The sequence below is a fragment of the Alligator sinensis genome, unplaced genomic scaffold, assembly GCF_000455745.1.
Source record: "Alligator sinensis unplaced genomic scaffold, ASM45574v1 scaffold71_1, whole genome shotgun sequence".
Lineage (NCBI taxonomy): Eukaryota > Metazoa > Chordata > Crocodylia > Alligatoridae > Alligator > Alligator sinensis.
The window spans coordinates 4,625,194-4,639,103 of NW_005841834.1; the positions used below are offsets into that span (position 1 = coordinate 4,625,194).

The 13,910-nt window shown below is 38.8% G+C and overlaps 1 protein-coding gene across 3 annotated transcripts in view; it reads left to right on the forward strand.

Annotated features, from left to right (window-relative positions):
- STAU2 (staufen double-stranded RNA binding protein 2) overlaps positions 1–13,910 on the forward strand; it is a 312,705-nt gene that overhangs the window by 181,915 nt on the left and 116,880 nt on the right. For all 3 annotated transcript variants that reach the window (XM_025200181.1, XM_025200187.1, XM_025200170.1), the window contains exon 13: positions 10,706–11,010. In XM_025200181.1, the coding sequence (XP_025055966.1) occupies positions 10,706–11,010 (305 nt within the window). The remainder of the gene's footprint in view (positions 1–10,705; positions 11,011–13,910) is intronic.

A 13,910-nucleotide genomic window follows, 5' to 3' on the forward strand; every position in this document is an offset into this window, starting at 1 on the left:
GGGGAGCAGCAGTGGTGGCTGTGTCCTACTGCTGGCCTGCCCTGGGCCCAGCCTGGGTCATTCTGGCGCACTGCCTGAAAAAGGTGCTGATCACTGTGCTAGAGCATTTAATCAGATACGCTATAGAAATGACCTTTCTAAAAATATCAAGTCACATTTTTTTCACAAGTATTCATTTCACATAAAGAGGAGCAGAACTCTAACAAAGCTTGTTTCCATAAGTATTTGTTGTGAGGAGTTTCAGTTAAATACACCCAAAATTGGAACTAAAAACCCCCCTTTCTGGAAAAAAAAACCCCTTCCTCTGTCGACTAAGAACATAAAAATATATTCTCCTTTCTACTGCTTCTTTCTCAGTTTTGTCTTGTCATAATTCTATCTGTTCTCCAATTGTGCAGAGTTCTCCAGCAAAATCTAGGAACTCAAGGCCTCATTTCATAAAGAAGCAAATATTATTTACCTTCATGACAGGGTTTATGTGAAGTAAAACATCAATGTTTGAAGGGGAGACATTATATATAACATCAGTTTGTTTTGAATGGAGCAACACAACATTGTTAATTTTCTGTTGGCTATTACAGTGATTTGGTAGCTTAGAAATACCTCAGATAGTTTTATTAGTTAGCTAATGATAGCATCCTAGTTTATATTCTGTGCCAAGGTGATCTGTAGACTATTGCCTAATATGTAATGGCTTTCATGTTTTTTTGGCTAATATTTTCCGAAGTTTTGTTGAGTAATAAAAGTAACACTGGAAACCATATCCTTGTGTATAAATTGTTAGGCTTTCACAATGAACATAATAATAGAGAATGGTAGCAGTTGTTTATTGTAAGACTTCAGTTACTCATTTTTGTTACTAAAATAATCACTCAATTTTACTTCAGTAATTTTGAAGCAAATGGATATAGACAGGCAAAAGCTTAAGAGGTGCTGAGTACCTAAACATCTCCAGTGGAAGTTGGCACCTCTCAAGATGTCCAAGAATTCCATTTGGAATTGCTTCATGAGCAAGTAACTTACGGCATTTATACATGTACATTTGTCTGCTCTGATGCACTGGAGATCTGGAGTGTTGGAACAGATTTGATTAATCGAGTCTGCTCCACACACGAGCTGACACGCCTGGTGCTGCATCGCATGCATTTGTATAAATGGTGAAATGCATGTCAGCACTGAGAAAATGGCAGCAGTGCGCTTTTAAACTAAAACACCTTCAATGTGTTTTAGTTCATAACTAAACACTAAGCGCTGACGTGCATTTTGCCGTTTATACATATGTATGCGCTGCAGTGCTAAACACTTTTAAAAGCACCCAGTGCTGTGGCACAAACGTGTGCAAATGCCCTTAAGGCCAGATTCTGATCACCATATGCCTGTTGCACAATGCTGTACTCCACAGCTAATCTCACTGCCTTAAGTGAAACTTTGAGGAGAAGAGTTTATTTATTGTGAGGTGAGTTTTGGTGGCAGAATCTGGCCCTTAAAAAAAACTGTGTTGGTTTATGCTAGCTGACTCTGTTGAGTTTGTGGTACTGGTTAAATAGTCATCTTTTGGCCAAAGATGGTTTATTTAAAACATTGAAAGATCTGATTTGTTTTATAAAGTGCATCACAGATAGTACCAGATCACATCCCTGTTTGTATGACTGCACAGGGGAATAAGGGACTCAGTTCTGCTGACTCCCCTTTCTACAGGTTTCAGCACAGGGAGGAGAGAGTGCTCTACAGAGATATTCAGGGGGAGTGGACATATACCAGTGGAGCTGTGGTTCTCCTGACATAGTACCTAGCATATCATTCCCTTCAGAGCTGAGGCAAGAAAGGAGGCAGCAAACAGTGGCTGTTCAAGTTAGGAGAAACTTCTTTGTGCATCTGTAGGTAGCATAATGATGCACTGCCCTTCATTCAGGACAACCCTATGGTTCAGAGGATGTAGTTTAAGGATACTTGGACCAAGAAAATGATATAACCAAACTTTTTAGAGGAGGGGAGCACCCCAACTTCTTAAACTTATCTCATGGAGTCATATGATGCTATCAGAAACTCAATTTCTACTTAAAAAATTGCATTTCTAGTCTCATGTTTATGAAGAAGATCTTGAAAATATGACCTGAATGTAAACAGTGCGGTGATATCTTCTTGAATTTGCAAACAGCTATACAAGAATTCTGAGAGGAGTTAACTGCTCCATCCTTCTTACTGTATTAGAAGCTGTGGCTCTGGGGCCATCTGCCAATATAACCCCTGGAGAGGGTTGTGTTTGTGGGGAACCTTACTCCCACCATGGTTGGGGTGATGTTAGCAGACCCTCCTCCTATGAAGCCCCTCAGGTAGTCCTTTGTGATACACTCTAGATAAGGATTAAACTGTATAACAGTGATTTTCAATCAAGGTCACTGTGGCACCCTGAGATCATTTCAAGGGAGCTGCAGGGTGCCACAAGATGTTAGCACAGTTAGCTGTGATGATTCACAAGATAAACCCTGAGATTTCAAATAGGAATCCATAGTATTAAAAACATTCTGACCTATTGTAGTTTCTCTGTGTTCTTTGCAACAGAAGAAATGCAGTATTATTTTTCTGTAGTAAAAAAAATCAAGTGAAAACGGAGAGGTGGTGTTTTCTAAAGGGTGCCTTGAGTTTATCAAGGGGTGCCTCAAGTCTAAAAAAGTTAAGAATTAGGGCTGTGTGAAGCTTCGGTCACTGATTTGATTTGGCCCAATTCGGTGGCCAAATTGCCAGATCTGAATCAAATCGGGAGACCTGTTAATCTCTCTGAATTGAATCGGAACCTCTGAATCAATTCAGATTCAGAAAGATTTGACAATTCAGACATAGACACAGCTTTAAATGTTTTTCCTACATATCTCGAAGTACCAGCCGCAGCTTGTGAATGCTAAGATGCTGGGGAGGATGGATCGTCCCACAGGAGTGCAGGGGGGGTCCCCAGCATGCTCAGTAGCAGATCCAAAAGTGGACATGAAGCACCCCACACTCCTGTGGGACACTCCATCCACCCCACCATCACAGCATTCACAAGCCGTACCTGGTACCTTGAGGTATGTAGAAAAAACATTTAAAGCTGTGTTTGTGGCCGAATTGCTGATTGTCCCAATCAGCATCGAATCTTCAGTTTTGGATTCAGCCAAATCAAATCGGTAGTGATCCAAATCAAAAAATCTAATTGCTGTCCCCAATTCGGGCCAAATCCTAATCCAAATCGAATACAGCCTGCTTCGCACTCCCATATTAAGAATGACTGCTCCAGACAAAAGATAAGGATGAGCAATCCAGGTCTGTCCAATGAAAAGTGATGATGGAAACCATGTCATTCAAAAAGAAATTCTTTATTTACTTGTCCCTGCCACTGCTGTTCTAACAAGTGGGACTGTATCAGAGGAGTACAACTATATGAGGTAGTCCAGTGAAACAGCCTGTATACAGTATGTCTCTAAAACCTGATAGTTGTCTAATATCTGATTAATAGATGAAAACAAAGGATGTCTCACACACCTGAGGTTGATTTTTGGGCCTTGGATTAGATTTTCTTTTGAGGTAGCAATTGTAAGAGACTGCAAACAATTACCGTTAAAGAATGGGTAAGAACTGTTTTCCAAGTGTTAGTGATTATCATTGCATAGCTAGCCTGCATATTTTCCTAGCATGATTGCCCACAGGTTTAAATAACAATATGCTTGTGCATGGAAATTATTTGTAGATTCTTCATGAATGCAACTATAGGTTATATCCAACAGAAGGTGCACCATTGTTGATATAAATGGAGGACTATAATTCCCATGACTCAATAGTTGTGACAAATGACCATATGCTTTTTGTTTTGCAATTATATATAATTGAGTAATATAAAGTTAGTGTTGAATTTAGCATACGATAAGTTAATACTTGATATTCACATAAAAAATCTAGATTTTTCAGACAAATGGCTAACAGTTCATTGTTAATTTTAAAGATCTGCTGATGGTACACCAAAAACTTTTATTTAGAGAGCAGTCAAGAGGGCTCTCATTTTGTGTTTCTGTTCTTTCATGTTTTTATTAACAGCATTTATATGAAAATATATTCTCATCTTTGTTCCTTAAGAGTTCTTTTGCTATTACAGTTTTTTCCTGACTTGATGTCCTAATCCTCATGTTGTGATGCTTAATTACCACAGCAACTAAACTGTGATATACAAACAAAGTCAGTCATTCAGATTTGGAACAAGCAGCAAGAACAGGAGCATTTTATTAAAAGATCTTAGTAACATTTTAAAAAGATATCAAATGAAATTTAAAAATATATGTTTTAGCAGAATTATTCAAAGATTGGCTTTTAAAAATTTTTGTGGGCTGCATCAGTAGCTATTTAAAGTTATTTTTAATTTGGGTTCTGAAGTTAAAATCCTGATAAGTTGCAAGTTTATTACTATGAAGTCTGAAACATTATACTACTCACTGTTTAAATATAATCAGCAGTGATGTTAAAATTCCCTACCCCTTAAGTATGTTGTATGACTTTCATTAATTAATTATTACTTATATAGCACTTCGAGATCTTTAGATGGAAGGTGTTATTTAAGTGTAAAGTACTTTTACTGTTATTAATTTAGCACTTCCATTATTGCAATTTAAGCACTTCAAGAACATTTGCCATATCATACTCAGTATCTTTTTATCATATGCTGTATATTAGTTATTTTAACATTAAGAGAGTTTAGCAATCTGGAAAAATTCCAAACTATTGTTCCAGACAGCAGTTAGATATTTGGGTGGATCATGTAAAAACACTGAAAAGGCTGAGAAAGCATGTGAAATGTTTGTTTTAAGTAATATTACATCAATGGAACAGACATCTGCAGTATTAGATTTGGTTTAGAAATTGAAAAAGTTAGGATCATACTGTTTTTATTTCTTACATCAGGTTGTTTTACATATTAGTTTTATAGAAGAGTAATCTTTTGCTTGCTATTTAATTCTGTCACTTCTGTTTTTCAAATGCTTTTAATGAATTTGCATTCACAGTGGTTCAGATCTTACACACTGCTGAACACCTCACTCCATTTGTTGTCATTGAGTCTTTATTCATGTAGCATAGTTTTACCTGTTAACAAGATGAAGGAAGCTGTATATCTATATTAATTATTTTATTCTCATACCTATTTTGCTAATCAATTTAAAGACAAAAGAACTGATATTTTCTGAAAGTGACAATCTCATATTAAGGGTGTATAGTCATTATTGAAATACTGCCTATAATTGCAACACATTCACATATTTTACACATGAAAGCCCATATTGTAAATTGTCCTGCATGAGTTTCCCAGCAGAGGAAAAACATGCATCGGTCGTCTCCCTGACCCTTCCCAACACTGTTGTAGCATTGGCCTGTGTTTGTGCAGAGACCCATTATCTTCATTGGGATTCCATTTGGGTAGGGTTTGAACTGGAGACTTGGTGTACTCTGAGCTTCAGACAAGGGTCTACCAATACTTCACATCACCAGGCACACAGGGATTAGATAATCAGCTAGATATGGAAGGTGTCTAGCTCTGTGTATTCATGTTTTTACTTCTTCAGTGCAGCTGTGGGAAGTTGATGCATTTTGTCAAAAGTAAATGTAAGGGGACATAGGATTCCCTGCTGCCATACTCCCTTGAATCTCCTTGTCCATGTTTATACATGCAGAGAGGTTAAAGGAATCTAGGATTGTTTGATTCATCACTGTACCCACATGCAGTTTGACTCAAAGGTGGAAAAGCCAAACTTCAGGGTCCAAAACTTCTACTCCTTCTCATGCAGGTAGTTCTGCCAAAGTCAGTAAGGCTACTTGAGTGAAAATGGACTGCAGGTCTTATACTTCACATTACATTATGTCCTATTGTGAAATTAATAACTGCCATACTAAATTATTGATATTTTAATAGTAAAACTTCTGTATTTACTCATATATAAGATGAGGTGTGTGTCCCCCAGGTCAACATGGGGGAAAAAAGCCACTCGTTTTACCATTGCATACAAGAAAACTTCATTAAATACTTCATCTGTCATTAAACTGCTGCCAGAAACAGCTTGTGCTCAGTAAAGGAAACCAGTCATGATGTTGGTTAATTGTTGCCAACACTGAGCATGCCTGTAAAATACAAGGCCCATATTGGATAAACATACTGATGGGAACTTTTTCTTTTGTATGGCCCTTAAAAAAGAAAAAACAAAATGGCAGATGTTTCCCTTGGTGGGAATGAGCACCAAGAGCTACTGCAGTACCAGGTTGGCACTCAGAGAGGCTGGAGCAAGCTCCAGCACCCTCCCCTAGTGCCAAAAATGCTGATGGGAACCCCGCTCCACCCCTTTTATTTTTATTTTTTTTGGCCCTTCAAAACAGGGTGGGTGTTTCCTCTGCAGGGAACTGACATTGGGCCTAGAGGTGTATTGCAATACCAGGCTGGCACAGGGAGGGCCAGAGACAATCCTGACACTTTCCCCTTCATGCCAGAATTGCTACATTTAATATGATGATGGGAGCGTGCGTGTGCGCGTGCGTGTGTGTGTGGCCCTTAAGAAAACATAGGCAGGTGGTCCCTCTGCAGCAAACTGGCACCAAGTCTGGAGGTACTGCAATACCAGGCCCATCCCAGGAGAGCCAGACCTGACACCCCCTCTTTGGTGCAAAAATGCTACATTCAATATGCTAACAGGAGCCTACTTCAAGGATAGGTTAGTGCTGCATCTGAATAAGATGGTGGCCATTGCACTAAATCCCACTCAGCTGCAACTCTTGTCAAAGTCATAGTAAGCCACTACATCAAATACATTTCAACTTCCTCTTCACTTACATAGCTGAGCAACACCTTTCTTTCCCATTTGCAATGGTTCCTGTTTCTTCACTAGCCTTAAATGTCTGGCAAACATCACCAAACCGCTGCGTAGGTAAGAGGCTCTGTCTCCCCTTCTTTTGGCCTGTAATGTATGATTAGGTCTTGGTTTAAACTGTGGACCCAGCTTGCACCATGGTGTCTCCTTTAATCTTGGAGTTCCCACTGCTGTTGATTGGCAGAAAGGCCCAGCTGCTTGCTCCTGATGGCCTGGAGGCAAAAAACAGAGTTTTAAATATACTGTGGTTTTTGCCTCCCACTACTTGCTAACTGTCTGGGAGGCAAAAACTGTGGCATATTTAAACCCATGGTTTTTGCCTCCTGGCCATCAGGAGCAAGCAGTGGGGCCAGCGGGGCATGTCCGTCAGTCAGTGGCAGGAGGGCGTATAGGGGGAACTCCAAGTTTAAAGGAGCTGCTGCACCATGATCTGGGCCCACAATTTAAACCAGTCTCTACATGATTAGTGTGGCCCCACACTCCATGAAGTGGAGCCAGACCAGGTGCGCCCCCCCACCCTGCAGCTTATCTGCATATACATTTTTGGAGGATCCTGGGACTCATGACTAGAATATCAGGTTCTAGTCTTGAGTAGCAGGGCTAATTAGCACATAGATCCTTTGTGGGCAGGTACCTGGAATACAAACACATACTGAACAGTGCTGAGTTGTGGGGGTCATCATAGCTTGAAACACTATTAACTCTGCTGGGGCCCAGCCCAATGAAGAATAAGATCAATCATGAGCCTTTTGGCTTTGGACTAATATCTGTCTTTTGGCTCAGATCAAGTGTAGTCTCTATTGGCTCATACGGATTGCACGTAGGATCTCAGCCTCTTGTGGGCCAAGATCGTCTTGAATGGCATTGGGTAGTTAAGGGTGGAGATGTGTCCAATGCACTGTGGGTAAGACTGAGAGTACCTCCAGTGCGAGGATCTTGGCTACACACTTTGTTTTTATGGAGAATAAGGGATTTCTCCCTAGCTTGCTCCTTTGACCTTTTGGCTAAGGGCAAGTGAATGCAGGGGCATCTGAACTCCAGGGCCTCCAGGTTTGGGGCCTGTACCTGCTATGGATTTGGGAGTACCTGAAGCCCCAGGATGAAGAGTCTGGGAGGGAAGATACTTGCTGATGGTAATACCACACACATGGTAATGCCATACAGCTGTGCTCAATCGATAGAATTTGGAACTGATTTGGCTAATTTGGTCTGAGATGCAAAATTGAAAAAAGAGAAAAATGTACATTATACTATATATAAGTAGATACAAAAGTGCTGCTTAAAAGTGTGTTTGTAGATGATCTGTGCTAAATCCTGCAGCAGTTTAAAAAATGGTCAAATGCATCAATTCTGGATGAACTAAGTCTTTGGGTGCCTGTAGTAATATGCCTATATGCACACTACTACAGGTATATTTATTTGAAAGTCAGTGCTTTCCAATTTGCCTTTCATTTCCAGATGCTCAAAGAGACCAGGGTCTGACTATAGGAGAAAGTTAGTGGGGCAGAGGACAAGGGGGCTACCTAATCTCCCCCCTCCCCCTGCAATTTATTTTCCCTGCTGTAGTGGTGAGAGAGGGATAAATTCAAGACAAACCTCCAATAATTAGATTCTAATTATTAAGGTGTTGTCTTACATTAAGGGCATCTTGTATTCTGGTAAATATGGTAAATATCTTACAAAACCTTCCATTTCTGTGATCAACAGGACAGTGAGGCTAGTAATAAGTTAAAAGCCAAATATGGAAGCAAAGTAATTAAAAGATACATTTTGCCAGTTTGCTGAGACAGCAGTTAAAGTTCAATAGGGAAGCAATTGTCATCATGTACTTGTAGATAAGGATTTTAATTATAGCCGCTATTTCTGAGATTGCTTCTAGCACAAAACGTCAAAAAATGTCATTTGTGTCACTGCTTTAAGACTTCTCTAATCTTAAAATGACTGATATGTATTATAAATAAAAAGTCAGCATACAATTATACTATTTTTCTTATACTTGCCAAATTGGTATGCCATTTTTTAACATGGACTCCCATATTTTTGAATGTCCTAAATGTTTAAGCTGTTACATTATCACAAATAGAAGAATCATATCTACCTGTTACTATTAAATAAAATGTTTTCAAGTTCATTCCTCAATTCATTGTTACTTAGAAATTCTTTTTACCTTTTAAACTCTCAACATAATGTGTACTCATTTTACTGATATGTCTTTACTGTTTATGAAAACTTCATAACTTAAGATCCTGCACACTTTTATACACTTGAGAATTTCAGTGTAACTACTCAAGTGTGTGAAGCTACTCGTGTTGAGAAGTGCGTGTACAGAAGCAGGCCGTTATTAGAAAAAGATTATTTAAAATTCTGAAGTATAGAGAAATTATCCTTAAATTACGTGTCACTAGAAACAGGAGTGTTTTCTGTGATTCTATATGAATACATTTTTTGGATCTCTTTGATGCTTAACATAATTCCTATTAATGTTAATAGTGATACACATTCACAGTGTTGAACAGGATGGGTTTCAACACTGACAAGTGCAAGGTACTGCACCTGGGGAGGAAGAACCAGCACCAGACCTACACGCTGGGGAACTCCCTTCTCATCAGTGCAGAGGCAGAAAAGGATCTTGGAGTCATTAGAGATGCCAAAATGAACATGGGCCAACAGTGTGGGGACGCGGTCAGGAAGGCCAACCTCACCTTGTCATGCATCCATAGATGCATCTCAAGCAAGTTCAAGGAGGTGATCCTCCCCCTCTACGCGGCACTGGTCAGGCCGCAGTTGGAGTACTGCATCCAGTTCCGGACGCTGCACTTCAGGAGGGATGTGGACAGCATGGAGAGGGTCCAGAGGAGGGCCACTCACATGATCAGGGGGCAGCAGGACAGGCCCTACGAAGAGAGGCTAAGGGACCTGAACCTGTTCAGCCTTCACAAGAGAAAGCTGAGGGCGGATCTAGTGACCATTTACAAACTAGTCAGAGGGGACCAGCAGGCACTGGGGGAGTCCCTGTTCCCCCGAGCACTACCAGGAGTGACTAGAAATAACGGCCACAAGCTGGCAGAGGGTAGATTCAGACTAGACATCAGGAGGCACTACTTCATTGTCAGGGTGGCTAGGATCTGGAACCAACTTCCAAGCAAAGTGGTGCTGGCTCCTACCCTGGGGGTCTTTAAAAGGAGGCTAGATGAACACCTTGCTGGGGTCGTTTGACCCCAGTACTCTTTCCTGCCGTGGCAGGGGGTCGGACTTGATGATCTGCTCAGGTCCCTTCCAACCTTACCAACTATGAAACATAGAGCAAATAATACACATAGGTATGCTAGTCTTGTATGCATATACTATTATTCACAATATATACTGCACAATATGTGCAGGAAGACTGTTTTTGGCAGTGAAGTGTTCAGTCTAAAGATTTCTTAGTATAGGAAATGCTGATCAGTGGTGACAGACAGTGGTCCAGGTATGTGGGAAGTAAAAGGATTATAACAAAATAAAGATTGCTGTCTTTCTTTTGTAATTACTACTGTCTTGTTAGTAATAATATTTGAATATATCATTCATATGGACCATAGGGCTGGTACATGACAGATTTTAAATAGAACATTTTACAGAGTGGCCCTTTATCTTTTTAAAACACAATTTGGTTCCTTCCTCTTTATTATCAGGTAGACTATGCAATCTGACTCATTGTTGCAAATGAAAAAGACTCATTGTCTGTAACGCTACAGTTTGTTTTCAGGTGGGAAGCATTTAAATCACAAGGGTCTACTTATCTATATTTAATTCATTGCAAGTGCAATGAGAATGGTCTTTGCTTTTATTTTCAGCACCAAAGGGAATTCTCCATCTCTCGCCTGATGTTTATCAAGAGATGGAAGCAAGCCGCAACAAAGCAGCCCCTGGTACCACTGTAAGCTATTTGCCATCCAAAGAAATGAGCCAGACTTCTAGCTCTTTCTTCAGCATACCTACCACTAATAGCACAGCTACAATTGCCAGGGAACTTCTCATGAATGGAACATCCCCGACTGCCGAAGCCGTAGGTCTAAAAGGAATATCTCCTGCTTCCCCCTGTCCTGCAGTGCAGCCTTCAAAACAGCTGGAGTATTTGGCAAGGATTCAAGGCTTTCAGGTATGGGAGGGGGAAAATGAAGCTCTTCAGCCAGAATCATAGCATTGCCATCTAAGATTTTGCTCTTGCCCTCAGAATTTGGGCATGCATGTAACTTATCTTGTAAAAGTAGCAGGGTCCAAGAAAATTTTGGGGTCCAGATGATACCCCTATATGCCCATATACATTCCCATTCTCTCTTCATTTTTCTTTCCCTGAATTCACTTTATCTTAGCCCATCTTCCTCCCTTCCCTCTCCCTTATTTGCTCTTCCTTAAAAATTATAAACTTAAAAGATTCTTTCCACTGTCCTGGTACTGCTTTGTGTGTCCCTGCCTTTCAAGGATTAGGAGTGTTCCATACTGCTCTGATTTTGGCTCCTCTTTTAAAACCTGATCAAACAAAGGTACTTTAAAGTGTGCTCAAGTTGTAGCATGTTTTTTCTGTCCTTTTCTGATCAGGTGTTTGCTTTACTCCCTATAATTAATATTCTGCTTCCATTTTCCATATGCTACTAGTAGCCTGGAGAATGGAGTTATTGATCAGAAGTCATAACAACAGGCCTGGTGTCAGAGCAGAGTGGTCTCGATGCCACATTCACTACTGGTGAAAGAAAAATGTTACAGGAGTTACCATACTAGGTTAGTTCATTAATCCATCATCTCTGATAACTTTCAGCAGTGGCCAATACAGTATTTTATATTTCAGAGAACAGTGAAGAGCCTCCATAATGCACCTAGCCATTTGTGCAGTACTGTAAATGCTCCCTCCTAATTGCCATGAGAAAATTGCATACATACATGCATAATAGATGGTTTTTAATATGTTCCAACATTGGAGAGTAGGACTGACTGTTTACTAAAATTCTATCGTTGTACTGTTTTGTTTCAATGACTCAGACTTATGAATTTATTTTATCCAATAACTTGGTTTCATATGTTCCAGCTTATGTAGTTTGATCATGTATTATTTACCTAACTAAATTATGAAAACAAGAAGTTTTTAGTAAAACGTTTGCATGCCCCATGATTATTTTCTTCACCAAAGCCTATGTAATTTACTAAATATGCAGTTGCTTAAAGTGATTTAAATGTCAATTATTCTGTTGGCACAAATCAGCATAGCTCCTTTAACTGCACTGGGGCTATGTCAGTTTACACCAGGTATGCTTGCTGACGTAAATGTGTGCTCAAATTCTTATCGGTTCTTAGTTTTGAAATATGCTACTTTTGGTCCATTCGTTTTTTATCTCTCAATGCAAGAAAAAACAAAACTCTAAAATCCACCACAGTAGAGTTAAGCTGCTAATAAGAGTTAAATAGTTTGTATTTCTCTAAGTCTGTCATCTGCATACAGTAGGAACAGACAAATCCTGATGAAAAGAAATTTAATCCCCAAAGTTTTCATTGCTTCTTTTCACATCTTGTCAGGTTGCTTCTGTCTACTAGTAACATTTTATTTTCATAGAGCTGACGCACAATTTCTGTTACTGGTTTTTGGTTCCTATTCGACGATAGTATGTGGTTACTGTAAAATGATTACTTGTGTTTGTCCTGGTTTTTCATTCTCTGATTCTAGCTGATTATGTAGAAATTGTAGTTTTTAAAGGGTTTTACCTCAAGCCAAAAATATATTTCCTGCTTTATCCATTAACTAAATTACTACTTTTTACTTGTCCACGATTCTACACAACAATACACTAATTTGGTTGAAAATCTATATGATTTTTACATACCCTCTGTATATAAAGTGTTGATTTTACATCAATTAGCTTGTTTGATTTTTTTTTTTTTTTTTTTTAACTTTGGTTGAATGAGTTTGGTATTGATGTGAAACTGTGCATCGCTGCTGGATCACAGAGTTGAGGTGGAGCAGTGAACAGAATCTCTGTGGGAAATGGCTTAGTGGCCTGTCAGGTGCATATCACAGGTCTCTTCACCATTTCAATGTAGAAAGCTCTTTGTGTTTAAGAGTTTAAAAGCCTATTTCTTTACAGGTTAACTTTCTCAGGCATATTTACCAAGTAGAAAAAACAGTACACTTACAAACAGATAGCTTGTTTCATGTTTCCTGAATGACCTGAAATGATTTTTAAATTGTTAGCATGTATTTGTATTCCGGTCCAGATGATAACCGTAGTTTTGTCTTTCATTGAAGAACATAAACATTCTGTTGTGTTACAATGTATTTTTGAATTTTTAAAAAAAAATCAATAAATACTCATATAAAGTTTCATTTGTAAATGTAAAAATGTTATTTGTTCAATGATTTTTTATGACACTTTGAACTTCTGTAGCCACAAAAGTCTTGGTTACTTAATTTCAGCTCTTAGTTCAATTGTATATGATATCAATCATGTATTACAAGCCATTAATATTGAAGAGCCTTTGGGAACAATATATAAAAAAGTGCTAAAAACTGTTAAATTTGGATAGCATACTACTATTCCTAAAAAAATTGTAAAGGAGAAACAGCAGCTCTTTCTCACTGAAAAACAGGTGCAACACTTGCATACTTTCAGTGTTCAAGCTTCAAATTACCATTGTTAACAAAGACAAGTACTTTACAAGCAAGTCTTTACAAAGTTTGAATAAAGCATTCTAAATACTTATTTTATATTTATGGATATGATCTACAAGCTAATTATTTTGCAGACATTGCACACAGGTTTTTTTTAAAAAGCAAATTCAGCTCTTAGTTAAAGTAATTTTTAAATGACTGCCTGGCATTTATGCACTGTTTGTCATTTGAATAGAAAAGTTAAAACATCTATTTGCAGATGGTTTAAATTCAGTAAACTATTTCAGTTTCTTTACATTAAAACCTTTAGAGAAAATGTTTACTTGTAGTTAGTTCTTCAGTATTTACTAAGGTTATACACACTTCATTTAGTTGAAGTCTATTGCTTAATCCAGCAGGAA